The 27,354-nt window shown below is 50.2% G+C and overlaps 1 protein-coding gene across 2 annotated transcripts; it reads left to right on the forward strand.

The window, feature by feature from the left end:
* Positions 1–792: 792 nt before the first annotated feature.
* On the forward strand, positions 793–26,174 carry HROB (homologous recombination factor with OB-fold). Of its 2 annotated transcripts, none has more exons than XM_010353951.2 (10): positions 793–1,034; positions 4,367–4,417; positions 7,689–8,858; positions 11,223–11,306; positions 13,529–13,669; positions 16,672–16,780; positions 16,969–17,054; positions 17,402–17,527; positions 20,523–20,631; positions 25,587–26,174. In XM_010353951.2, the coding sequence occupies exons 1-10, from the start codon at positions 1,032–1,034 to the stop codon at positions 25,646–25,648; spliced, it is 1,941 nt and encodes a 646-aa protein (XP_010352253.1). In that variant the 5' UTR covers positions 793–1,031; the 3' UTR covers positions 25,649–26,174. The 2 variants fall into 2 exon arrangements, with proteins under 2 accessions (XP_010352253.1, XP_030780108.1); XM_030924248.1 differs by having other exon boundaries at positions 11,226–11,306.
* The last annotated feature ends 1,180 nt before the right edge of the window (positions 26,175–27,354 follow it).

Below are 27,354 nucleotides of genomic sequence, written 5' to 3' on the forward strand. Positions count from 1 at the left end.
CCCGGGAGGCTGAGGTTGCGGTGAGCCGAGATCAAGCCATTGCGCTCCAGCCTGGGCAACAGCAAGACTCGGTCTCAGAAAAAAAAAAAAAAAAAAAAAAAGTGGTGTGGAAAGGGATTGGTGCTGACTGGGAGGCTGATTGGTTGGGAGACCAGATAAAGCAGGGAGGCAGAGGCCAGAGCGCTGCAGGTCCTGGGGATTTTCTATGTCATCCTCCAGTGACTGGGAAGGATTGAAGAACTTTTCAGTGGAAAAATAGGATCCCATTTGCATGTTAGAAAGAAACAAGGCCGGGTGCAATGGCTCACGCCTGTAATCCCAGCACTTTGGGATGCCGAGGTAGGTGGATCATTTGAGGTCAGGAGTTCGAGACCAGCCTGGCCAACATGGTAAAACCCCGTCTTTACTAAAAATACGAAAGTTAGCTGGACGTGGTGCCGGGCGCCTACAATACCAGCTACTCGGGAGGCTGAAGCAGGAGTATCAATTAAACCCAAGAGGCGGAGGTTGCACTGAGCCGAGATCGTGCCACTGCACTCCAGCCTGGGCGTCAGAGCGAGATTCGGTTTCCAAAAAAAAAAAAAGAACGTTAAAGAAAGGAGCGAGGTCAGGATTAGGCGTCGTGGGGCCCAGATTCTCCTGGCCTGATCTCACCTGAATCAGTGCTGAACCAGCCGACTGGGCCGAGGAGCCGCTTGGGGACGACCAAAAGCCCATCCGTTTCCCCTTTAAGACCAGAGCGGAAGACTAGAGCGAGAAGGACCTTTGTGTCGGCGGGAAATAAATATGCCCGCCCCTTTAAGAAGGCGGAGACGCCCGAGTGGCGGCGTCTTCGAATGCGGCCTGAGGCGCTGCCCCCAGTCTTCCGGCGACTTTCTCTACATCGCAGAGACGCATCCCTCTGACCCCATCCCGGGAGCACTGTCCCTCGGAGTCCTAGACTTCCACCTGGGTCGTATCCGAGGCCCCGGCGACTCCCCGGACTCGGGGTGCCGGGCCAACCTCCCCGCCGAGGCCCACCCGCCGTCGCTATGGTAATGCCTCGCCCAGCCTGGGGGTCGGCCGGCCGCAGGGCCCCCCCTGGCCTCTGGAACCGCTCGTGGGGTTCCAGCCCCTCGCCCGCGCAAGCTGCAGGACCGGGGTCTGGGTGGAGGTTCGGTGGAGTCGGGAGACCTGGGGTCTCGGCAGGGCTTGTCATGGACGCATCGGAGACCCTGAGAAAACATTCTTCTCCCCTGGGCCTCAGTTTCCCTCCTGTTGCCTTCCTACCCTCCTGGGAAACCTCCTTTTGTAGTGCGCTCAGACGTCACTACCGCTTGGGTCCATCCCTATCCCCTCTCCGCCCCACCCTTTCCACTTTTTTTTGGACGAAGTCTCGTCTGCCGCTCAGGCTGGAGTCCAGTGGTGCGATCTCGGCTCACTGCAACTGCCGCCTCCCCTCCACCCCTTTCTCTTTGACCCTTAGAGTCTTGGGAACTGTATCGCCAGCTGTAGTTCCTGCGGCTCTGGTATCTGGGGTTAGACACCACCTCTGCTCTGGGTTTGATACTGGTCTGGAGCTGGCTACAGCAGCCCTGCTGGCTAGAAAGAAGGAACCGTGGGCTGGGGTATCCTACTCTCCTGGGACCCTAGTTTTTGGGCCTTGGATTAGATAGGGAAACTACTGGCTTCATTTACAGAAACAATGCCACTGCGGATGTGTTTGGATTTATGGTAGTTTCTCTCATGTTTGACATTAGATTCGTCAGGGGAAACCTTTGGGATATTGCAAAATCCTTAGGCCCAAGCCAGGTGCCGCGACTGACACCTACTTTTGTTTGTTTGCTTGTTTGCTTTTTTGAGACAAAAGTCTCACTCTGTGGCCCAGGCTGGAGTGCGGTGGTGCGATCTCCGCTCACTGCAACCTCCACCTCCCAGGTTCAAGCAATTCTCCTACCTCAGACTCCCAACAAGATGGGATTACAGGTGGGCACCACCACCCCCGCTAATTTATTTCTATTTTTAGTAGAGATGGGGTTTGACTTTGTTGGCCACGCTGCTCTTGAACTCCTGGCCTCAGGTGCTCCACCCGCCTCGGCCTCTCAAAGTGCTGGGATTACAAGAGTGAGCCACAACGCACAACCTGTGGCTGACACCTATAATCCCAGCACTTTGGAGGCCACGGTGGGAGGATCACTTGAGCCCAGGAGTTCAAGACGAGCCTGGGCAACATAGTGAGGCCCTGTATCTACAAAAATTTAAAAATTAGGCAAGGCACAGTGGCTCACGCCTGTAATCTCAGCACTTTGGGAGGCCAAGGCGGGCAGATCACAAGGTCAGGAGTTCAAGACCAGCCTGGCCAACATGGTGAAACCCTGTCTCAACTAAAAATACAAAAAAATTAGCTGGGCATTGTGGCTTGGCCTGTAATCCCAGTTACTCGAGAGGCTGAGGCAGAAGAATTGCTTGAACCTGGGAGGTGGAGGTTGCAATGAGCTGAGATCGTGCTGCTGCATTCCAGCCTGGGTAACAGAGCAAGAAGAAGAAGGAAAAAAAAGAAAATTAGCTAAGCATGGTGGCGGACACCTGTAGTCCCAGTTACGAAGGAGGTTGAGGTGGGATGGTTACTTGAGCCTAGGAGATTGAGGCTGCAGTGAGCTATGATCTCGCCATTGCACTCCAGCCTGGGCAACAGGGCAAGACCCTGTCTAAAAAGACAAAAACAAAATGTTTACGCCCATGTGCATAGTCCTGGAGAACTGCCCTTGCTCCCCTAGGCAGCCTTCCCTTTGTCCCCTTTCTTTCCTTCCAGGATTAGTGCAGATGGTTCTGAGTGGATTATGTTACAAGAAAGTGTTTTAATCTTTTTTTTTTTTTTTTAAGAGAGTCTCTCTCTGTCACCCAGGATGCAGTGCAGTGGCACAATCTTGGCTCACTGCAACCTCTACCTCCCGGGTTCAAGCAATTACCTGCTTCAGCCTCCCAAGTAGCTGAGATTACAGGCATACTCCACCAGGCCCGGCTAATTTTTTAAATTTTTTTTTGAGACAGTCTCACCCTGTCGCCCATGCTGGAGTGCAGTGGCGTGATCTCGGCTCACTGCAACCTCTACCTTCCGGTTCAAGAGATTCTCCTGCCTCAGCCTCCTGAGTAGCTGGGATTAACAGGTGCCCACCACCACACTCAGCTAATTTTTTGTATTTTTAGTAGAGACAGGGTTTCAATATGTTGGCCAGGCTGGTTTTGAACTTCTGACCTTGTGACCTGCCCCCACCTCAGCCTCCCAAAGTTCTGGGATTACAGGCATGAGCCACCACGCCTGGCCTAATTTTATATTTTTAGTAGAGATGAGGTTTCACCATGTTGGTCAGGCTGGTCTCGAACTCCTGACCTCAGATGATTCACCAGCCTTGGCCTCCCAAAGTGTTGGGATTATAGGCATGAGCCACCTTGCCTGGCAGAAAGTGTTTTAATCTTTTTCTAAGAGGTGGGTTTCACTATGTTGCCTAGGCTAGCCTCAAACTCCTGGACTCTAGGGATCCAGCCACCTCAGCCTCCCAAGTAGCTGGGACTACGGGAATGAGCCACTATACACAGCTAAGTAAGTTTTTTAGAACACTTAGGTCTTTTTTTTTTTTTTTTTTTTTTTTTTTTTGAGGCGGAGTCTCGCTCTGTTGCCCGGGCTGGAGTGCAGTGGCCGGATCTCAGCTCACTGCAAGCTCCACCTCCCGGGTTTACGCCATTCTCCTGCCTCAGCCTCCGGAGTAGCTGGGACTACAGGCGCCCGCCACCTCGCCCGGCTAGTTTTTTTTTTTGTATTTTTAGTAGAGACGGGGTTTCACCGTGTTCGCCAGGATGGTCTCAATCTCCTGACCTTGTGATCCGCCCGTCTCGGCCTCCCAAAGTGCTGGGATTACAGGCTTGAGCCACCGCGCCTGGCCTTTTTTTTTTTTTTTTTTAATACAGACTCTCACTCTGTCGCCCAGGCTGGAGTGCAAGCTCCGCCTCCCGGGTTCAAGCAATTCTCCTGCCTCAGCCTCCCGAGTAGCTGGAATTACAGGCATGAGCCACCATGCCCAGTTAACTTTTGTATTTTTAGTAGAGACGAGGTTTCTTCATGTTGGCCAGGCCTGACCTCAGGAGATCCACCTGCCTCGGCCTCCCCAAGTGCTGGGATTACAGGCGTGAGCCACCACGCCCGGCCCTAGATCATTTAAGTCTTTAACAAAATCCTCTTTTCATTCCTTAGTCCTTTCCCAGCCGTTGCAAAAACAAACAAAAAACAATATACCTGATGGTATTGTTAGTGCTGGGAAGAAGCAGAGTGAGGACAGAATGTGCTTGCAAATTGTATTTCTCAACCCCAGTTGGTTTGTTTTCTTTTCAGGCGTGCAGTTTGCAGAAGCTGTTTGCTGTGGAAGAGGAGTTCGAAGATGAGGTAGGGAAGTGTTGGTGATCAGAGGTGGCAGATGAAGTCTTAAAATATAAACACTCAGGTTCAGAACATTTTGGAGTAGCCTGTACCAGCCTCCTTTTAGTTGATATGTGTATGTTTTTACCTGTGAGATGCTGAGAAGTGATGAGAAATGTAAACAACCTACTTAAGTGTCTTAGAAACAAAAAACCAGAGAGATGAGTTGCCTAATTGTCATACCTTTCATTTATAAGGGCCCTTTCCTGGCCGGGCGCGGTGGCTCAAGCCTGTAATCCCAGCACTTTGGGAGGCCGAGACGGGCGGATCACAAGGTCAGGAGATCGAGACCATCCTGGCAAACACAGTGAAACCCCGTCTCTACTAAAAAATACAAAAAACTAGCCGGGCGAGGTGGCGGGCGCTTGTAGTCCCAGCTACTTGGGAGGCTGAGGCAGGAGAATGGTGGGAACCCGGGAGGGGAAGCTTGCAGTGAGCTGAGATCCGGCCACTGCACTCCAGCCTGGGTGACAAAGCAAGACTCCGCCTCAAAAAAAAAAAAAAAAAAAAAAAAAATAAGGGCCCTTTCCTGGAAGCTGTGTCATCTAGCTGATTTAATTCACCTCAGTGATAACATATTTGTGGTGGGAAAGGCAGTGTACGTAGAGCCAGAACCGTGTAACAGACAGCATAGTTACTGGATAGCAGGAGGCCAGGGGTCAGCAATTGGCTATGTGAATCAGGGCAAGTTAGTTTATTCTCTAGTCTTCTGTTTTCTCTTCTGCAATATGAGGGATGCTCTTCTGTCTCAGATTTCTTTCTTTCCCTCTGTCTAATCACAAGATAAGGGGTGCGACTAGATCCAGAGCTCACACATTAGAATTACCCTTGTCTAGGCCCTACCATACACCAATTAAATCAGAATTTCTGGGAATGGCCCAGCCAGGGATATTTCTTTTTTTTCTTTTCTTTAACATTTATTTTAAGTTCAGGGGTACATGTGCAGGTTTGTTACATAGGTAAACATGTGCCATGGTGGTTTGCTGTACAGATCATCCCATCACCTAGGTAATAAGCCCAGCATGCATTAGCTATTCTTCCTGGTGCTCTCCACCTCCCTGCCTGTGGCAGCCCCTAGTATGTGAACTTCTTTCTTTTTTTGGAGACAAGATCTCTTTCTGTCACCCAGGCTGGAGTGCAGTGACACAATCACGGCTCACTGCAACCTCGACCTCCCAGACATAAGTGATCCTCCCACCTCAGCCTCCTCAGTAGCTGGGCCTACAGGTGTGTGCCACCATGCCCAGCTAATTTTTGTTTTTTTTTGTAGAGACAGGGTCTTACTAAGTTGCCCAGGCTGGTCTCGAATTCCTGGACTCAAGTGATCCTTCTGCTTCGGCCTCCCAAAGTACTAGGATTACAGGTGTGAGCCAGCAGGCCCGTCCTGATTTTTGTTTTTACAAATAATTCACAACTGCCGTTTTGTCAAGGAGATGTGTCCTTGTCTTTGTCTTTCAGCTTTGGAGGTATGTGATTACAGGCTGAAAAGGTGACTGTTAAAATGACCCTCTTGGGTCTTACCAGGTGATGATGGGACTGCTAGGGAAGTAATTTACTTTCCTCTAGTAAAGGACTCTGACAGCTGAAGTTTCTGTTCCCTGAAAATGGCAGATCAGTCCCTTCCCCCTTCCTAAAGCAGATGACATCATGTCTGAGAGTGAGCTCTTTGGGAGAAAAAAGATCATCAACCTCCAGAGTCATCAGGATTTTATTACTGCTATAGTTCTGGTCATTATTATTATTGTTGAGTTCTGTGGTGGTCCTGCCTGAGTATGAGACTCACTTAATAATGCACAAAGCAGGAAAAAGCCTTTCTCTAGCCCAGACAATCCAGTGCGGCAGCAGAGGGTGAGGGTGGTGGGGACCCTCCTGTCAGTTAAATCAGCAGTTCTGACTCAAAACCACCCTCAGAACAGGTCTGTTGCTCTTGAAGGTGTCAATCTCACCTTGCTTCCCAACTGGAATCCATACTTTATTTAACTTGCCTGAAAAGCTATATTTAACTTCTGCCTTTTTTGCTGGCTCCAAGGCCTCTCTGGCTTACTGAAGGGTAGCTATCTCTGTGGTGTGTGTGTGTAATGTGTGTGTGTGTGAGAGAGAAAGAGAGAGCACATGAGTGCGTGTTGGGGATGAAGAGTGAGCTAAGGACAGGCAGCATGACCAGCCGGATAGATCCCTGTTTAGATAACAGGCCAGACATCAGAAAGTGGTCTCGTTGAGATGGTGGTTGTGTGACCTAGGGTGGTTTGTCTGACTTCTTGGTGCCCTGGAACGTTTGCTTTTCCTGCTGTCCTCGTCTAACTGCCCGTCTCCCCACCCACGAAGACTGAAGAAAGAGAAGCTACCTGAAGACTTAGCCTTAGATTGGAGTGTTTTTGATAGAGCCTTGTGTAGGCCCATGGGTGAGGTCAGAGGTGGTAAGAGACAGAGAAACCACCATTGCCTTTCATGCTTTGGTTTATTTTTATTTTTCTTTCTTTCTTTCTTTTCTTTCTTTTTTTTTTTTTTTTTTTTGAGACAGTCTCACTCTGTCACCCAGGCTGGAGTGCAGTGGCATGATCTCGGCTCACTGCCAACCTCTGCCTCTCAAGTTTTTTTTTTTTTTTTTTTTTTTTTTGAGGCGGAGTCTCGCTCTGTCGCCCAGACTGGAGTGCAGTGGCCGGATCTCAGCTCACTGCAAGCTCCGCCTCCCGGGTTCACACCATTCTCCTGCCTCAGCCTCCCGAGTAGCTGGGACTACAGGCGCCCGCCACCTCGCCCGGCTAGTTTTTTGTATTTTTAGTGGAGACGGGGTTTCACTGTGTTAGCCAGGATGGTCTCGATCTCCTGACCTCGTGATCCGCCCGTCTCGGCCTCCCAAAGTGCTGGGATTACAGGCTTGAGCCACCGCGCCCGGCCTACTGCCTCTCAAGTTTAAGCGATTCTCCTACCTCAGCCTCCTGAGTAGCTGGAATTACAGGTGTGCACCCCCATGCCCAGCTCATTTTTTAATTTTTAGTAGAGACAAGGTTTTGCCATGCTGGCCAGGCTGGTCTCGAACTCCTGACCTCAAGTGATCCTCCTACTTTGGCCTCCCAAAGTGCTGGAATTATAGGCATAAGCCACCATGCCCGACCCTCATGCTTTGGTTTCTTTCAAGTGTCTACACACAAACATACATGCCATGCTCCTGAACAGTAAAAGCAGAGGGGTTCTTGATTTCCAGATGCCAAGACCTACCATCTCTGCTTCCTTGTAGGATTTCTTGTCTGCTGTGGAGGATGCAGAGAACCGGTTTGCTGGCTCACTGCCTGTGAATGCTGGGCGTCTGAGACCTGTCTCTTCTAGGCCACAGGAGACTGTGCAGGCACAGTCCTCCAGGCTGCTGCCGTTACACCCCACTGCTCCCTCAGAAGCTTTGGGCCTGTCAGACCTGGACCTCTGCCTCCCTACCTCCAGCATGCCCAGTGCTGACAGCCGTCCTTCATGCATAGGAACAGCTCCCCTAAGGCCTGTCTCTACTTCCAGCAGCTGGATTGGCAATCAGAGAAGAGTGACAGTGACAGAAGTGCTCAGAGAGCCAGCAAGACCTCAATCCTCAGCCCTACACCCCCTACTCACCTTTGAGAGCCAACAGCAGCAAGTTGGTGGCTTTGAGAGACCTGAACAAGACGACTTTGATAAAGTCCTGGCAAGCATGGAATTGGAGGAGCCTGGCATGGAGCTGGAATGTGGAGTCAGCAGTGAAGCCACACGAATCCTGCCTGCCCAGCAGCGGGAGGGTTCAGTATTGGTTAAAAAGGCCTGGCTAGTTGATCTGAGTGGATCTTGCCAGAAGGAGCCCATGCCTGCCACCCACACAGCGGGCATCATGTCAGCCCAGGATGAGTCTCTAGATCCTGTCGTCCAATGTAGGACTCCACGACCCCCCTTGAGACCTGGTGCTGCGGGTCACCTTCCTGTTCCAACTGCCTTAACAGTTCCCACTCAGCAACCCCACTGGAAAATCTGTCCACAAGGCCCCCCTGTTCAAGCCCTTCAGCCTCTCCAAGCTGCTAGACGGACCATTCAGAGCAGCCCTCAAAATCGTTTGCCTTGTCAGCCATTCCAGTCTCCAAGTTCCTGGTTAAGTGGCAAAGCTCATTTACACAGACCTCGAACTCCCAACTCAAGCTGTTCTATTCCCTCAAGGACTAGCTCTGGATTATTTCCTCGGATACCCTTACATCCCCAAGCTCCACTCTCTTCCATTGAGTCTCCTGTTGGTACCCCAAAAGGTCCCCAGGGAGCTCTGCAGACACCCATAGTCACCAACCACCTGGTGCAGCTTGTCACTGCTGCCAGCCGGGCACCCCAGCAGCCCACTCATCCTTCCACCCGAGCCAAAACTCGCCGTTTTCCCGGCCCAGCTGGAATCCTGCCTCACCAGGTGAGTGAGCTGACTTTCTAGGATTTGGGGGGCAAGGGAGAGAAGCAGGGTTCCAGCATTGTCCAGCCCTAGCATATCTTCCCTCCTGCAGGGAAGGAAGGAAGGAAGTGCAGAGAGGCTTTTCAAAGCTGTAGGAGAAATAAAAGGGAAGAACTGAATGCTAGAAAATCCACCGTGAAAGAAGTGCTTAAGGCTTTGAGAACATCATAATTTTCTTTTCCTTTTTTTTTTGTTTTTGAGATGGAGTCTCGCTGCGACGCCCAGGCTGGAGTGCAGTGGTGTGATCTCAGTTCACTAAAACCTCTGCCTCCTGGGTTTAAGCGATTCTCCTGCCTCAGCCTCTTGAGTAGCGGACTACAGGCCCCTGCCACCAAGCCTGGCTAATTTTTGTATTTTTTTTTTTTTTTTTTTTTGAGACGGAGTCTTGCTCTGTCACCCAGGCTGGAGTGCAGTGGCTGGATCTCAGCTCACTGCAAGCTCCTCCTCTTGGGTTCATGCCATTCTCCTGCCTCAGCCTCCCGAGTAGCTGGGACTACAGGCGCCCGCCACCTCGCCCGGCTAGTTTTTTGTATTTTTTAGTAGAGACAGGGTTTCACCGTGTTAGCCAGGATGGTCTCGATCTCCTGACCTCGTGATCCACCCGTCTCGGCCTCCCAAAGTGCTGGGATTACAGGCTTGAGCCACCGCGCCCGGCTAATTTTTGTATTTTTAGTAGAGACAGAGTTTCACCATATTGGCCAGGCTGGTCTTGAACTCCTGACCTCAAGTGATCCGCCCCCCTCGGCCTCCCAAAATGCTGGGATTGCAGGCGTAAGCCACCACGTCTGACCCTCTTTTCCTTTTTTTTAAGAATTGGAGACTGGCTATGTTGCTCAGGCTGGTCCTAAACTGGGCTTAAGCCATTCTCCTGCCTCAGCCTCCCATATAGCTGTATAGCTGGGACTACAGGTGTGTACTAGGGCAGGAAGTCATTCATGTGCATTTTTTTTTTATTATACTTTAAGTTCTAGGGTACATATGCACAACACGCAGGTTTGTTACATATGTATACTTGTGCCATGTTGGTGTGCTGCACCTATCAACTCGTCAGCACCCATCAACTCGTCATTTATTGTGTGCATTTAAGGACTTCTTATGTGTTGGACAATTTGCTTGGAACTGAGAATACAGAGATTAAAAGAAATAGTTCCTGTCCTAAAGAGCTTACAGTGAAATGCAAGAAACAGATGCAAACAAACAAACATGCACAAAGTGCACAGTGTGAATAGGGGTCATTCCCTGGGTGCTGGGGAGACACTGGCTCTGCCTTAGGCTTGCTGAGTGGGCTTTGGATGGATGAGTAGGAGGTTAACAGGTGTGTGGCGGAGCGGGAGCTGTGCTTTGTGGATGTTCTGGCAGTGGGAAGGCAGGGAAGAGCATGTGTAAAGGCACAGAGGCAGAAGAGCAAGGTGCGCTCAGATCCACAGAACAGTTCATTGTGGCAGGTGTGGGGAAGCTGGGGCTGAAAACGAGACAGCCCTGGTGAGACTTGGATTAAACTAGTCTTGGATCAGATCCCAGAAAATTGGACTCTGAGGATCTGGACTGGTTGTGATAGGTATGCCCTCTTCCTCCCATTTTAAGGGTGTTTGCAACAATTTCTGCCTGTTACTTGCTCTTCCCTAGCACGTTAGCAGACATCCAAAGAGGCCGTCTGTGTTCCTCCTGGGCTGGATCTTCCTGGAGGAAAGGGTTAGGACTTGGGGAAAGCTGCCCCTTTGCTCATCACAGGCCTCTCAATTTTTCTTTTTCTTCTTCTTTTTTTTTTTTTTTGAGACAGTCTTGCTCTGTCACCCAGGCTGGAGTGCAGTGGCATAATCTCGGCTCACTGCAACCTCTGCTTCCTGGCTTCAGGTGATTCTCCTGCCTCAGCCTCCCGAGTAGCTGGAATTACAGTCATGCGCCACCACGCCTGGCTAATTTTTGTATTTTTGGTAGAGACAGGGTTTCTCCATGTTGGCCAGTCTCGTCTCGAACTCCTGACCTCAGGTGATCCACCTGCCTCAGCCTCCCAAAGTGCTGGGATTACAGGCATGAGCCACCAGGCGCCCGGCCAGGCCTCTCTATTTGGGTCACTGCCCCCTTCAGGCAGCCCTGGTTTTCGCGCCTGGGCTAGCTCCAGCTTCCTCACATTTCCAAACCAATCCCCAAAGTATCTTTTTTGAGCTGCCAAAGAGGCTCCTGAGACTTTGTTAGGAGAGATGTAATATGTGTTAATTGTCCCTGATCATTTCCTGAACTCATTATGTAATCCAGACAAAAAGCTGTACTTGTAAATAACAGTTGCTGAGCTTGCTCTCACCTTCTCCTTCTCTCCCCTCTTAGCAGAGTGGGAGAAGTCTGGAGGACATCATGGTTTCCACACCCCAAACTCCGACCCATGGTGCTCTGGCTAAATTCCAGACAGAGGTAACTTATGCAAGTGTTAACTTTCTGGGTGTGTTTTGAGAGTGAGGGGCGTTCCCATGTGTTTCAGGAGTTAAACATCAAGAGCTGATGCTGCTAGGCCTGTTTGCTGGTGTCACACACTAAAAGGCATTTGAGGCAGGTAGTTGGGGGAGGCAGCAATTTTACTGGCATTAAGCGAAGCCTGTCCTGGTGCCAGGTAAGTATTATCTGGTGCCATGGGTCCAGCCTTCTTTCCCATCTAAGAAATAAAGGCCCAGCTAGCTCCAGCTTCCCCCAGGGGATGAGACTGATAAGTAGTATGAGATTGTGTCTCAGGAGCCCTTCCTCTCAGGTTTCTGACAACCGAGCTAGGAGGGATCTGCCTTCTCTTGCCTTTGCTGGGTTCCCTTTGTTGGGTGAGACCCAGCTTCCCTCCTCCTTGGGGTTCTGGTTGACGTGCTCTGCCCTCAAACCCAGTTTTGCTTTTAATTCTCCCCAGTATTTTTTCTCTGCTGTAGCTCCACAGATCCGCCAGTCCATTTCAGATCCAAAGCAGCAAATACTCTCTGGATTCGAAGCATGTATTAATGTAAGAAGGTTAATTGTTAAAGCTAGAAGCATCCGAAATAAAATATGACTGGTTTCAAAATGGCTAAACCACTCTGGAAGCCTATAAATATATGCGGTGGATCCCTACCCCTAAGACTTTTTGAGTCTGTTACAAAAAATAAGCTTGGATAGCCTTCTGCTTCAATGAAGTTAAAGTCAGGAAGTGATTTTATTTTATTTTATTTTATTATTTTATTTTATTTATTTATTTATTTATTTATTTATTTATTTATTTTTTTGAGACGGAGTCTTGCTCTGTCGCCCAGGCTAGAGTGCAGTGGCCAGATCTCAGCTCACTACAAGCTCCGCCTCCCGGGTTCACGCCATTCTCCTGCCTCAGCCTCCCGAGTAGCTGGGATCACAGGCGCCCGCCACCTCGCCCGGCTAATTTTTTGTATTTTTAGTAGAGACGGGGTTTCACCGTGTTAGCCAGGATGGTCTCGATCTCCTGACCTCGTGATCTGCCCGTCTCGGCCTCCCAAAGTGCTGGGATTACAGGCTTGAGCCACCGTGTCCGGCCTATTTTTTATTTTATGTTATTTTATGTTATTTTAATTTTTTTGAGACAGATTCTCGCTCTGTCGCCCAGGCTGGAGTGCAGTGGCGTGATCTCGGCTCACTGCAACCTCTGCCTCCTGGGTTCAAGCTATTCTCCTGCCTCAGCCTCCCGAGTAACTGGGACTACAGGCGCCTGCCACCATGCCCGGCTAACTTTTGTATTTTTAGTAGAGACGGGGTTTTACCGTGTTAGCTAGGATAGTCTCCATCTCCTGACCTCGTGATCTGCCCGCCTCAGCCTCCCAAAGTGCTGGGATTACAGGTGTTAGCCACTGCACGCAGCCAATTTTTGTATTTTTAGTAGAGAGGAGGTTTCACCATGTTGGCCAGGCTGGTCTCGAACTCTTGTCTTCAGGTGATCCACCCGCCTCAGCCTCCCAAAGTGCTAGGATAACAGGTGTGAGCCACTGCGCCTGGCCCAGGAGCTGATTTTATTAAAAATTTGTTTTTCGTACCTAGTCTTGCAGATAGGACCTGATTTTAAAAAGGAAAAAAAAAAAGAGTATCTGCTGAATGAAAGCTGTGATATGCAACAAGATTTTCACATGCTTCAAATGCCAAAGCAATCAGAAAAAAAAAGAAAAAGAAAAAATAAAGAGGCCAGGTGCGGTGACTCATGCCTGTAATCCCATCACTTTGGGAGGCCAAGGCAGGTGGATCACAAGGTCAGGAGATCGAGGCCATCCTGTGAATGGTGAAACCCCGTCTCTACTAAAAATACAAAAAATTAGCTAGGCATGGTGGCGGGCGCCTGTAGTCCGAGCTACTCGGGAGGCTGAGGAGGGAGAATGGCGTGAACCCGGGAGGCAAAGGTTGCAGTGAGCCGAGATCGTGCCACTGCACTCCAGCCTGGGTGACAGAGCGAGACTCCGTCTCAAAAAAAAAAAAAAAAAAAAGATTTCACATGCCATTTTCTGGCCTTGGAGATAAACGAGAGGAGAGACTGTGGCCATTGTACTACAGTTTTTCCGAGGGGATTTGCTTTTCCTCTCTCACCCTTCCACCCTGTTTCAATCAACAGTCTGTAGCAAGGTAGACCTATTCATATAGGCTCCCCCTCTGCTCTGTGGTACCAGATTGTTGCTAGTTCCCAGGCATCCGTCGAGGAGGATTTTGGGCGAGGGCCCTGGCTGACCATGAAATCTGCGCTAGGCCTGGATGAGAGAGACCCTAACTGCTTCCTCTGTACCTACAGCATTGTCATGGTGCTGCGCAAGGTAAGGATTCTGGGTGTTGAGACCCATAGGAAAGACCATTTTTATCCCTCTGTCTGACCTACTGCCCTACTCCCCCTTAGGAAGGGGCTGTTTGCTCCCTCGTACTCTATACGAGCAGCAGCACAAAGTCCCTTTTGTTTTATCTTCCACTTACCTACCTTTTCACTGTCATCCATAGGATTGGGCCCAAGTGGAAGGAGAGAGTGGGTTGTGGCATGCTTCTGCACTTCCAGGCCCTGGATGGGGTGGGGTGAGCACACTGCCACCCTCAAATCTCCCCAGTGGTTAAGGGTTGTGCAGAGACATGCCAGTACTTGTGCCAACATATCCCTGCCTGTGACTGCTATGATGGAACACTGTGTAAACATATATAAACGAAAGTGCTGGACACAGTGGCTCACACCTGTAATCCCAGCATTTTGGGAGGCCGAGGTGGAAGGATCACAAAGGTCAGGAGTTCGAAACCAGCCTAGGCAACAAAGCAAGACCCTGTCTCTATAAAAAAATACAAAAAAAAAAAAAATAGTAATTAGCTGGATGTGGTGGCACATGCCTTATAGTCCCAGCTACTAGGGAGGCTGAGGCCAGAGGATCACTTGATCTTAGGAGGTTTAGGCTATAGTGAACTATGATCATGCCACTGCCTCCAGCTGGCAAAGAGCGGACCTGTCTCCTTTAAAAAACCAGGCGGCCGGCACGGTGGCTCACTGTATCCAGCACTTTGGAGGCCGAGACGGGCGGATCACGAGGTAGGGACCTCCGCTTGAAAAAAATAAAAACTAGCGGGGCTGTGTGGGCTTAGCCTGTAATGGCGTAAACTCGGGAGGCGGAGCTTGCAGTGAGCTGAGATCTGGCCACTGCACTCCAGTCCGGGCGACAAAGCGAGACTCTGCCTCAAAAAAAAAAAAAAAAAAAAAAAAAAAAAAAAAAAAAAAAAAAAAAACCCAAGGCGGCCGGGTGTGGTGGCTCAAGCCTGTAATCCCAGCACTTTGGGAGGCCGAGACGGGCGGATCACAAGGTCAGGAGATCGAGACCATCCTGGCTAACATGGTGAAACCCCGTCTCTACTAAAAAATACAAAAAACTAGCCGGGCGAGGTGGCGGGCGCCTGTAATCCCAGCTACTCGGGAGGCTGAGGCAGGAGAATGGCATCAACTCGAAAGGCGGAGCTTGCAGTGAGCTGAGATCCGGCCACTGCACTCCAGTTTGGGCGACAGAGCGAGACTCCGTCTCAAAAAAAAAAAACAAAAAAACCCAAGGCTGGGCATGGTGGCTCACACCTATAATCTTAGGAGGTCAAGGCGGACGGATCACCTGAGGTCGGGAGTTCAAGACCAGCCTGACCAACCTGGAGAAACCCTGTCTCTACTAAAAATACAAAATTAGCCGAGCATGTTGGCACATGCCTGTAATCCCAGCTACTCGGGAGGCTGATGCAGGAGAATTGCTTGAACCTAGAAGGCAGAGGTTGCAGTAAGCCAAGATGCACCATTGCACTCCAGCCTGGGCAACAAGAGTGAAACTCCGTCTCAAAAAAAAAAAACCAAAACAAAAAACAGGCCAGGTGGGTTGGGTCACGCCTGTAATCCCAGCACTTTGGGAGGCTGAGGCGGGCGGATTACTTGAGGTCAGGAGTTCGAGACCAGCCTGGCCAATATGGTGAAAGCTCATCTCTACTGAAAATACAAAAATTAGCCAGGCGGCCGGGCGCAGTGGCTCAAGCCTGTAATCCCAGCACTTTGGGAGGCCGAGACGGGCGGATCACGAGGTCAGGAGATCGAGACCATCCTGGCTAACACGGTGAAACCCCATCTCTACAAAAAAATACAAAAAACTAGCCGGGCGAGGTGGCGGGCGCCTATAGTCCCAACTACTTGGGAGGCTGAGGCAGGAGAATGGCGTGAACCCGGGAGGCGGAGCTTGCAGTGAGCTGAGATCCGGCCACTGCACTCCAGCCTGGGCAACAGAGCGAGACTCCGTCTCAAAAAAAAAAAAAAAAAATTAGCCAGGCTTGGTGCACACGCCTGTAATTCCAGCTACTCAGGAGGCTGAGGCTGGAGAATAGCTTGAACCCAGAGGTGGAGGTTGCAGTGAGCCAGGGTTGCGCCATGGTACTCCAGCATGGGCGACAGAGCGAGATTCCATCTCAAAAATAAAAAAATAAGCCGGGCGTGGTGGCTCATGCCTGTAATCCCAGCACTTTGGGAGGCTGAGGCTGGCAGATCACTTGAGGTCAGGAGTTCGAGACCAGCCTGGCCAACATGGTGAAACCCCATCTCTACTGAAAATACAAAAATTAGCCAGGCTTGGTGGCACAAGCCTGTAATTCCAGCTATTCGGGAGGCTAAGGCTGGAGAATCACTTGAACCCGGAGGCGGAGGTTGCAGTGAGCCAAGGTCATATTACTGTACTCCAGCCTGGGCGACAGAGCAAGACTCCATCTCAAAAATAAAAAAATAGGCCGGGTGCAGTGGCTCATGCCTGTAATCTCAGCACTTTGGGAGGCCGAGGCGGGTGGATCACGAGGTCAGGAGTTCAAGACAAGCCTGGCTAACACAGTGAAAGCCCATCTCTACTAAAAATAAAATCAGCTGGACGTGGTGGCGGGCACCTGTAATCCCAGCTACTCGGGAGCCTGAGGCAGGAGAATCGTTTGAAACCAGAAGGCAGAGGTTGCAGTGAGCCGAGATTTCGCCACTGCACTCCACCCTGGGCAAAAGAGCGAAACTCCGTCTCAAAAGAAAAACAAAAATTTAAAAATAAATAAAATAAATAAAAAACCCAAACAAAAAAGAAAGGAGGCAGGGGAGAGAAATGAAGGACCTCCCAGCTCTAGGTCTGCCAGAGAGAGAGATGGAATACCTCTTTGTCCTCCACAAGAAGATCATCACTATAACTATACTCTGACCCCTCTTACCCCCGGTTGCCCTGGCACACTTGGAGACCTGGGAAGTCACAGGTGGGCCATGGAAGGCTCAGCATATGCCTCTCCTTGTAAACAGGCAGCCCTGAAGCAGCTTCCTAGGAACAAGGTTCCCAACATGGCGGTGATGATCAAGTCCCTGACTCGGTGCACAGTGGACGCCAGTGTGGTTTTCAAAGACCCCACGGGTAAGGAATTAGGTCCTAGATTGTCTGATGAGTGGGCTCCATTGAGGACAGGAAATGAGGAGGAATCACCCTTTCCCTTTGTAGACAGGAAAACTGAGGCAGCTAGCAGCCCACTTCCCAGCCAGGGCCCATACCAGTCACTGTGTTGCCCCTGACCCCGAAACTGATGAGCCATGTGGTATTTGCAGGAGAGATGCAGGGGACAGTGCACAGGTTGCTGCTGGAGACGCACCAGAATGAGCTGAAGCCTGGCTCAGTGCTGCTGCTGAAGCAGGTATGGGGAGCAGCTGTCTACACCACTGCCACCTGGATAGAGCCCCCAGTGTCTGTCTCCTTACCTGTCTGGCTGCCTTCCTCTACAATACCAGGCATGGAGTGGCTGAACCATTGCTAGGCCCTGGCTTGAGGAGCTGAGGGAAGGCCTGCAGCCCTTGAGCTGGCTCCCATTCTTCAAGGTGGATGGGGATGGAGGGTTGTGTTGAGGGGAGAGTGTGGCAAATGGTTCTCTGGCACCAAGGCTAGGCAGAGGACACCAAGTGAAAAGCAGGTGGGAGCCAGGTGGCCATCTGGCAGCTCCCAGTGCTCCATCAGGACACTGACCTTCCCTTTCCTTGACTCTAGATTGGAGTGTTTTCTCCTTCACTTCGAAATCACTACCTCAACGTGACACCCAACAACCTGGTCCATATTTACAGCCTGGATTCTGGGGATGGGAGCTTCCTCAAGCCATCTCAGCCCTTTCCCAAGGTAAGAGGAGCAGGATGGAACAGGGGACTGGTAGGGCCCTCCTTCTGCCTGGATCTTCTGATTTTTTCCTCTCTTCCACCCTGGGGAGCAGGTGCTCTGAGGTGAAAAGGTATCTTTGGGGACAGGACCATCTTCTCCTGTCCCTCATCCAGCCGCCTGGCAGATGGCTCAGTAACAGTACCTAGAGGAGCAGCTGGCTTCTTGGTGATCCCTGAGCATCTGATGGCAGGCTTGAACATCTGAGAGGATAGGAGTCACTTGAGAACTAACCAAGTGGAGGGCCCCCCAGGAGGTGGCGGCAGTAAATGACTGAGGGTCAGATCTGCTACAGGTGGCAAGTGTGGAGAACAGTGAGCTACAAGTGGCCTGTCAGGTGAGCCAGCACCTGCTGTGTCTTCCCTTTGACGTCTGCCTCTGCTAAGTTAGGGGAAAGCTGCACAGAACACTGGTATGGACATCCTCTTTAGGAACTGATATAAGCATTTGGCATTTATGGGAGGTGAGCATGGGCTTCCAGGCAGATGCACTCCAGGGTAAGAGTGCAGAGCCTGGGCTTGACATGCCCCGCCCCCACCACTTTCCTGGGATCTTGTGTACTGAAAACGTGTACTGTGACCTTGGGCAAGTCCTGTCGCCTCCCTTGCTGTTGCTTCATCTGTGGTACGTTTGACTTGATGACCTCTAGTCACCTTAGAGGTTTTCGTCTAAGCTCCAACTTTCCACTTCCATTTTCATCATCTTTCTCCTTAGCCCCTTCATTTTCTCTAAATCACCCCACTTCTAAACCCTTTTTCTTTTTTTTTTTTTTTTTTGAGACAGAGTTTTGCTCTGTCACCCAGGCCAGAGTGCAGCGGCATGACCTTGGCTCACTGCAACCTCTGCCTTCCAGATTCAAGCGATTCTCCCAACTTAGCCTCCCAAACAGCTGGGACTACAGGCACATGCCACCATGCCCAGCTAATTATTTTTGTATTTTTAGTAAAGACAGTTTCGCCATATTGGCCAGACTGGTCCTGAACTCCTGACCTCAGTTGATCAGCCTGCCTCGGCCTCCCAAAGTGCTGGGATTATAGGCATAAGCCACTGTATGCGGCCTGTTTTTCTTTTAAATTTCAAATTATCTATACTCATTGAGATAAATCAAAATAGGCTGGGCGTGGTAGCTCACGCCTGTAATCCCAACACTTTGGGAGACCGAGGTGGGTGGATCACAAGGTCAAGAGATCGAGACCATCCTGGCTAACATGGTGATACCCCGTCTCTACTAAAAATACAAAAAAATTAGCCGGGCATGGTGGTGTGCGCCTGTAGTCCCAGCTACTTGGGAGGCTGAGGTAGGAGAATGGCCTGAACTCAGGAGGCGGAGCTTGCAGTGAGCCGAGATCGTGCCACTGCACTCCAGTCTAGGTGACAGAGCGAGACCCTGTCTCAAAAAAAAAAAAAAAAAAAAAAGAAATGAATCAAAATAGCACAGAATAAGCAAAAAATGGATCCCAGCCTTCCCCACTCCTATTTCCTAGGGCTAAGCATGGTTAACCATTTAACTACCAGTATTTATTTATTTAGTTTTTTGAGATGGAGTCTAACTCTGTCACCCAGGCTGGAGTGCAGTGGTGTGTTCTCAGCTCACTGCAACTTCACCTCCTGGGTTCTAGTGATTCTCCTGCCTCAGCTTCCTGAGTAGCTGGCATTACAGGTGCACTCCACCACACCTGGCTAATTTTTGTGTTTTTAGTAGAGACGGATTTCATCATGTTGGTCAGGCTGGTCTCGAACTCCTGACCTTGTGATCCTCCTGCCTTGGCCTCCCAAAGTGTTGGGATTACAGGCGTGAGCCACCGCGCCTGGCCTAGTTTTTGTATTTTTAGTAGAGATGGGGTTTCACCATATTGGCCAGGCTACTCTCAAACTCCCAACCTCAAGTGATCCTCCTGCCTTGGCCTCCCAAAGTGCTGGGATTACAGGTATCAGCCACCGTGCCTGGCCTTAATTATCAGTTTTACTTACCTGCCCATATATTAGCTATATATTCCTTTGGGGATTGTTAACAGCTAATTTTAAATCTCAGGTTAACTCCTCAATATATTTCTGAATGGCCTCTTCACTGTCTGCTCTAGTTATATAGAATCCCTAAAACATTAGATACCAACAGAACTAGAAAAGAAAATCAGCCCAAAGAGGTTTGTTTTTTGTTTTGTTTTATTATCTGCTGCTTTAGGTGTTTGGTGTTTCAGCTCCCTTCCTTCAGCATGGGCCTGGGTGGCTGGCCCCTGCCATACTCTTCCATCATATACTCTTCCATCATGTTTCTTTTTTTCTTTTCTTTCCTTTCTAATCCCTTCCTTCCCTTCCTTCCCTTCCTTCCCTTCCTTCCCTTCCTTCCCTTCCTTCCCTTCCTTCCCTTCCTTCCCTTCCTTCCCTTCCTTCCCTTCCTTCCCTTCCTTCTCTTCCCTTCCCTTCCCTTCCCTTCCCTCCCTCCCTCCCTCCCTCCCTCCCTTCTCTTCTCTTCTCTTCTCTTCTCTTCTCTTCTCTTCTCTTCTCTTCTCTTCTTTTCTTTCTTTTCTTTCTTTCTTTTCTTTTTTTCTTTTTTTTTGGAGAAAGGGTCTCACTCTGTTACCCAGGTTGCAGTGCAGTGACGCGATATCGGTTCACTGCAACCTTTGCCTCCTGGGTTCAAGCGATTCTCATGCCTCAGCCTCCCGAGTAGCTAGGATTACAGGCGCGCACCACTATGCCCAGCTCTGTTTTTGTATTTTTAGTAGAGATGTGGTTTCACCATGTTGGCCAGGCTGATCTCGAACTCCTGACCTCAAATGATTCACCAGTCTCGGCCTCCCAAAGTGCTGGGATTACAGGTGTGAGCCACCATACCTGGCCCCATCATGTTTCTTTCCTGAGCCCCCTACTATTCCTTTGAGGTTGTCTGGGTAGAGATGGTGCCACCTGAAGGGATTTCAGGGACACAGGCATTGGCAACCAGATCCTCTGTCCCCAGGATTCAGGGAGCTTCCAGCATGATGTGGCTGCAAAGCCCGAGGAAGTCTTCAGAACAGCACAGAAACTAGAGGCAGAGGCGTCCCCTGAGGAAGAACTCCCAGAAGCAGGTAAGGCAGTCAGCCCATCTGGGAGCAAGAGAGGTTCAATTTCCTGTTGAATAGCTGAAACAGAATCTTCCTGGCTACATCTTGTTCCTCTTTCCATGAATCTTTGGATCTTATATAATCTTACAGAAATCAGATACAGTGTCTTGTTTGACAAGGCTGCAGGCCACGAACTCATTAATAGTGTGATGGGGCCGCATAAAACAAAGCGTTATCCACAGGTTTCCCCCATTTTCAGGTTATGTGCCATCAGCCACAAGGAGGAAACATCACCATCCCCTGTCCAGATGGACAGGTGCTATCTTTGTGCCACACTCTGAGTCCTCCGTGGGCTGACGACCGGACCACAGAGGCAAATTTCCCATCCTGACTAACCTTAGAGGAGTGCTGAGGAGTCAGACGTCCATGTGGTTTTTGGGAGAACCAGGCTACAAACCAGAGAGGCCTAAATGCAGACCCCTTGTGGTTGGGCCAGCTGCTTCCTCAGGAGGCGCATCACCCAGGTGAAACTAAACACCATTCACGGTCTAGTTTTAGCTTTTTTTATTTTAATTTTATTTTTTGAGACAGGTCTCATTCTGTTGCCCAGGCTGGAGTGCAGTGTTATGAACACGGCTCACTGTAGCATCGGCCTCCCAGGCTCAAGCAGCCCTCCCATCTTAGCCTCCCGAGTAGCTGGGACTACAGGCATGTGCCACTATGCCCAGCAATTTTTAAATTTTTTGTAGAGACAGTTTTGCCATGTTGCCGAGGCTGGTCTCGAACTCCTGGTGCTCAAGTGATCTTTCTGTCTCTGCCTGCCAAGGTACTGGGATTAGAGGCATGACCTACCACGCCCAGCCTGGTCTTTAGCTTTTTGATTCCAAAAATTCAATCCTGTCTGGCCCCAAAGTTTACAGGATTATTTGTGGGTGGAAACCTACCCAGGTGCCAAGGCAAGAGACTGAAGGCACAAACTGTTCCAGTATAATAAAGAAAATAGAATAAGAAAAGTTATACTAGGCCGGGCACCGTGGCTCAAGCCTGTAATCCCAGCACTTTGGGAGGCCGAGACCGGCGGATCACGAGGTCAGGAGATTGAGACCATCCTGGCTAACATGGTGAAACCCCGTCTCTACTAAAAAATACAAAAAAAACTAGCCGGGCGAGATGGCGGGCGCCTGTAGTCCCAGCTACTCGGGAGGCTGAGGCAGGAGAATGGCGTAAACCCGGGAGGCGGAGCTTGCAGTGAGCTGAGATCCGGCCACTGCACTCCAGCCTGGGCGACAGAGCGAGACTCCGTCTCAAAAAAAAAAAAAAAAAAAGAAAAGTTATACTAGAAATAGGATATAGAGATGATTATATATGGATATTAACAATCATTAGTTTTTAGTACTAATCTCTGCATTATCATTGTAACCAAGAAAAGGACCAGCCAATACAGAGTCAGGAGCTAAAGAGACATTGTGAGAAGTGACCAGAAGACAAGAGTTGGGTGCCAGATGTAGGGTCCAGCCCTACTGGGCTTTGTGGGTTTTTTCTTCGTGTGTGGAGACGAGAGACTGTAGAAAAATAAGACACAAGACTAAGAGAAAGTAGGAAAGACAGCCGGGCCTAGGGGGCCACTACCACCAATGCGTGGAGTCTGGTAGTGACCCCAAATGCCTGGACGCACTGCTATTTATTGTATACAGGGCAAGGGGGCAGGGTAAGGAGTGTGAGTCCTCTCAAAAGATTGATAAGGTCAAGCAAGTCATGTGTCCACGTGATAGGGGGCCTTTCGCTTTGTGGTAGCTGAAGCAGAGAAGGAAGACAGAATACGTCCGCGTTTTTTCTATGCACTTATCAGAGATCAAAGACTGTATTTTATTTTATTTTTTTGAGATGGAGTCTTGCTCTGTTGCCCAGGCTGGAGTGTAGTGGCACCATCTTGGCTCACTGCAAGCTCCGCCTCCTGGGTTCACGCCATTCTCCTGCCTCAGCCTCCCAAGTAGCTGGGACTACAGGCGCCCGCCACCACACTCGGCTAATTTTTGTGTTTTTAGTAGAGACGGGGTTTCACCTTGTTAGCCAAGATGGTCTCAATCTCCTGACCTCGTGATCTGTCTGCCTTGGCCTCCCAAAGTGCTGGGATTACAGGCGTGAGCCACCGCGCCTGGCCTAAAGACTTTAATACTTTCACTGATTCGCTACTGCTATCTTCCAAGAACTTAAAAGAAGAACCAGGTTTACAGGCGGAACATAAAGTGGACAAGGAGTGTGCCCACTGAAGCACAGCACCACAAGGAGAAGTTTAAGCCTCTGGATGACTGCGGGCAGGCCTGGCTAATGTCAGGCCTCCCACAAAAGCTGGTGGAGCAGAGTGTTCTCTAACTCCCCCAAGGAAAGGGAGATTCCCTTTCCCAGTCTGCTAAGTAACAGGTGCCTTCCCAGGCATTGGCGCTACCACAAGACCGAGGTCTACTAAGTAATGGGTGCCTTCCCAGGCACTGGAGCTACCGCAAGACCGAGGTCTACTAAGTAACGGGTGCCTTCCCAGGCACTGGTGCTACCGCAAGACCGAGGTCTACTAAGTAACGGGTGCCTTCCCAGGCACTGGAGCTACTGCAAGACCAAGGTCTACTAAGTAACGGGTGCCTTCCCAGGCACTGGTGCTACTACAAGACCGAGGTCTGCTAAGTAACGGGTGCCTTCCCAGGCACTGGAGCTATTGCTAGACCAAGGTGTCCTCAAGCGGCCCTTATCAGGGCATGACAGAGGACTTTCACTCTTGTCTTCTGCTCACTTCTCACAATGTCCCTTCAGCTCCTGACTCTGTACTGGCTGATTTTTTTCTCGGTTACAATGATAATGCAGAGATTAGTACTAAAAATTAATGATTGGTAATATCCATATACAGTCATCTCTATGTCCTATTTCTAGTAAAACTTTTCTTATTCTAACTATTTTCTTTATTATACTGGAACAGTTTGTGCCCTTCAGTGTCTTGCCCCGGCCCCTGGGTAGGTTTCCACCCACAATTATGGATAGGTATTCTCACACTACCTAATTCACAGTATACCAATGGATGAACCACAAAGGCCATTATATCTTGTGGAAAAGCATATGTCCCTTATCCTAGAATCTTGCATTGCCTGGGAGCCTGCACTCTTTCTTTGTGAGATAAGCCAAGGCATCACCAGAAGGTCGATGGTAGTCACAGAGAATTAACTATAGAATATTAGGGCTGGTGGGCTGGGCGCAGTGGCTCACACCTGTAATCCCAGCACTTTGGGAGGCCAAGGCAAGTGGATCATGAGGTCAGGAGATTGAGACCATCCTGGCTAACACAGTGAAACCCCGTCTCTACTAAAAATATAAAAAATTAGCCAGGCGTGGTGGTGGGCACCTGTAGTCCCAGCTACTCGGGAGGCTGAGGCCAGAGACTGGTGTGAACGTGGGAGGCGGAGCTTGCAGTCAGCCGAGATCACACCACTGCACTCCAGCCTGGGCGACAGAGTGCCACCCCGTCTCAAAATATATATATATAGGCTGGTGTCACATCTTCAGTGTAGGGACAGACCTTTGAGCAGGAAGCTACTAATGGTGGCCTGACAGTGCTGAAGACAAATACTGATTCTTTTTTTTTTTTTGAGACAGAGTCTTGCCCTGTCGTCCTGGCTAGAGTGCAGTGGTGCGATCTCAGATCACTGCAACCTCTGCCTCCCTGGTTCAAGCAATTCTTCTGCCTCAGCCTCCGAGTAGCTGGGATTACAGGCACGTGCCACCACACCTGGCTAATTTTTGTGTTTTCAGTAGGGATGGGGTTTCACCGTGTTGGCCAGGCTGGTCTCGATCTCCTGACCTTGTGATCTGCCTGCCTCAGCCTCCCAAACTGCTGCGATTATAGGCATGAGCCACTGCACACGGCCCAAATACTGATTCTTGATTCTTACCCTGATTCCTAGTTTCCTAGCCCAAGCCGATTGCCATTCTCCTTCATTTCATACTGTGTTACTCTAGACAGTCACGGTGTAGTTAATGCAGGGGAACTTTTTTTGTTATAAGCAAATTCCAGTCCTACCTCCCTGGGTACAGTGCCAGTCGCCATAATGAAATTGTGAATGCTCCCCAAACTAACTTTTGTCCTTCCTTCCAGCAGTGATATTTACTGAATGCTCTTGCCAGATGAAGAGCTAGGCTCTTGGGTGTAGCTTACAGACAGTCTAAGTTACTCCCAGGGTTTTCTGATCCCATTCAGTAGGCAGGAGTTTTCTAGTTGGCAGGAGTGGCTCTGGTGTCAGATGGAGCCTGAATATGCTCACCTTGGGCAAGTTGTTTTACCTCTTAAAAGCTTGTTTCAGGTAAAGTGGGGTTGATAACAAGAGCTACCTGGAGATGCCCTACCTATGAATGGTTATTGAGGCACACAGCAAGCAGTCAGTATTAGCTGCTGCTAGTAAACAGTATTGCTAGGGATTATTGAGGTCAGCTGTGTCCAAGTTCTTGGACATAAGTACCACATCTGAGAACTGTAATCTAACACAGGCACTTTGAGGAAGGGGTGATATTTTCCACTGTCAGAGAGAAGCCAATTAAGGAACTGTGTAAATCTGAACACATCTAATGGCTTTTCCCAGCACTCTTTCTCCCTCAGCCAATGAGGGTTGCACTAGGTGACCTCTGAAGCCTTCCTGTTTGGCACTATGACTGGATGGAAGGAGAGGAATCAGTGAGGCCCAGGGGAATTCTCTTCCTTATCAGAATGGCCCAGGGATTACGCCCCTGCCTTTTGTCATGTATGGGTACAGGGGGAGCAGAGGGAAGATTGAAGTCAGGCCAGGCTCAGGCCCATTGGCATGGGTACCACTGCCTGGAGGAGCTGCCTGTCCAGCTATACAACCAGGCCCAGGCCCTCCTGAAGGGCAGAAACTTTGGACCTGAGTCATACGGAACCCTGATGTTGTCACTAAGGCTACCCATCATTCCCCTCTCTGTAGATGACCTGGATGGACTCCTGAGTGAGCTTCCTGAGGAATTCTTCTGTGGGACCAGTAGTTGAGACTGCCCCAACACAGGACAGCAGCTCTGGGTGTGTCTGGTCACGTCCAAGGGGGAGAAGAAGGCCAGCATGATTGGAGAGTGGACACAGCAGGGGGCTTCTGTGGTTGCTCCCACCCTGGGTGTTTTCCCTGAGAGCCCCCTCATCTCTGCGCTGCCCCCACTTGGGGCCTTCCTTTGCTGTTGGCCCCAGAATCTGGCCCGAGACTGGCTCTCCAGCCAACAGGAAAGGCATGTCACCCTCACCTTGGGTGTCCCTCTCCTGCCTCAGCTTAACTTTAGAGGATATTGGGCCTGGTTTTCTTGTCCCTTCATACCCTAGTCCCTGGACAGCTGAGGAGCTGAAAGAAGCTACACCACAGCAATGGCGGCCTGCCCCTCCGCACAGGGGAGGAGCATGCTCAGGCTTCCTCTGCTTTGTCTCTTCAGATCTGTGCTTGCTCTGCTCATCTATGCCCAAGGTTCTCAGGTGCAGGACAGAGGTGTGGCCTACTGTAACTTGTTCTGAAATAAAGCAGCTCCTGCTTCTTCTGCCTCCCTTTCCTTTCCACCCCCTGCTGCTTCCTGCCTGCCCTGCCAGTGCTGTGTGGCCACAGAAGGGCTCAGGCAACTGTTTATCTCTTTTTTTTTCTTTTTTATATACTTTTAGACTTCTAAATTTACAGAATTATTGCAAAGAGAGTACAGAGAGTTCCCACATACCCCACACCCAGTTTCCCAGTTATTATTTTATTTATTTATTTTTGAGATGGAGTCCCACTCTGTTGCCCAGGCTGGAGTGCAGTGGCGCCATCTCCGCTCACTGCAACCTCCACCTCCCAGGTTCAAGAGATTTTCCTGCCAGCTGGGCGTGGTGGCTCACACCTGTAATCCCAGCACTTTGGGTGGCTGAGGCGGGCAGATCACGAGGTCAGGAGTTCGAGACCAGCCTGGCCAACATGGTGAAACCCCCGTCTCTACTAAAAATACAAAAATTAGCCGGGCATGATGGCACACACCTGTAATCCCAGGTACTAAGAGGCTGAGGCAGGATAATTGCTTGAACCCGGGAGGGGGAGGTTGCAGTGAGCCGAGATCACGCCACTGCACTCCAGCCTGGCCGCTGGGTGACAGGGCAAGACTCCGTCTCAAAAAAAAAAAAAAAAAAAAAAATTTCTCCTGCCTCAGTGTCCCAAAGCTAGGGTTACAGGCAACACGCCACCACGCTGGCTAAATTTTTTTTTTTTTTTTTGAGACAGAGTCTCGCTCTGTCGCCCAGGCTGGAGTGCAGTGGCGGGATCTCAGCTCACTGCAAGCTCCACCTCCCGGGTTCCCGCTATTCTCCTGCCTCAGCCTCCCAAGTAGCTGGGACTACAGGCACCCGCCACCTCGCCCGGCTAGTTTTTTTGTATTTTTAGTAGAGACGGGGTTTCACCATGTTAACCAGGATGGTCTCAATCTCCTGACCTCGTGATCCGCCGGTCTCGGCCTCCCAAAGTGCTGGGATTACAGGCTTGAGCCACCGCGCCCGGCCAAATTTTTTTTTTTTTTTGAGATGGAGTTTCACTCTTGTCACCCAGGCTGGAGTGCAATGGTGTGATCTTGGCTCACTGTGACCTCTGCTTCCTGGGTTCAAGCGATTCTCCTGCCTCAGCCTCCCAAGTAGCTGGAATTACAGGCGCCTGCCACCACGCCCAGCTAATTTTTGTATATTTAGTAGAGACAGGG

Source organism: Rhinopithecus roxellana, chromosome 19, assembly GCF_007565055.1.
Source record: "Rhinopithecus roxellana isolate Shanxi Qingling chromosome 19, ASM756505v1, whole genome shotgun sequence".
In the NCBI taxonomy this organism is placed as follows: Eukaryota; Metazoa; Chordata; class Mammalia; order Primates; family Cercopithecidae; genus Rhinopithecus; species Rhinopithecus roxellana.

Excerpts from the sequence above, each read along its gene's own strand:
- HROB (XM_010353951.2), top strand. Across the intron at positions 17,055-17,401 it reads CAGTGCTGCTGCTGAAGCAG|ATTGGAGTGTTTTCTCCTTC; the intron begins GTATGGGGAGCA and ends CCTTGACTCTAG. Across the intron at positions 17,528-20,522 it reads CATCTCAGCCCTTTCCCAAG|GATTCAGGGAGCTTCCAGCA; the intron begins GTAAGAGGAGCA and ends CTCTGTCCCCAG.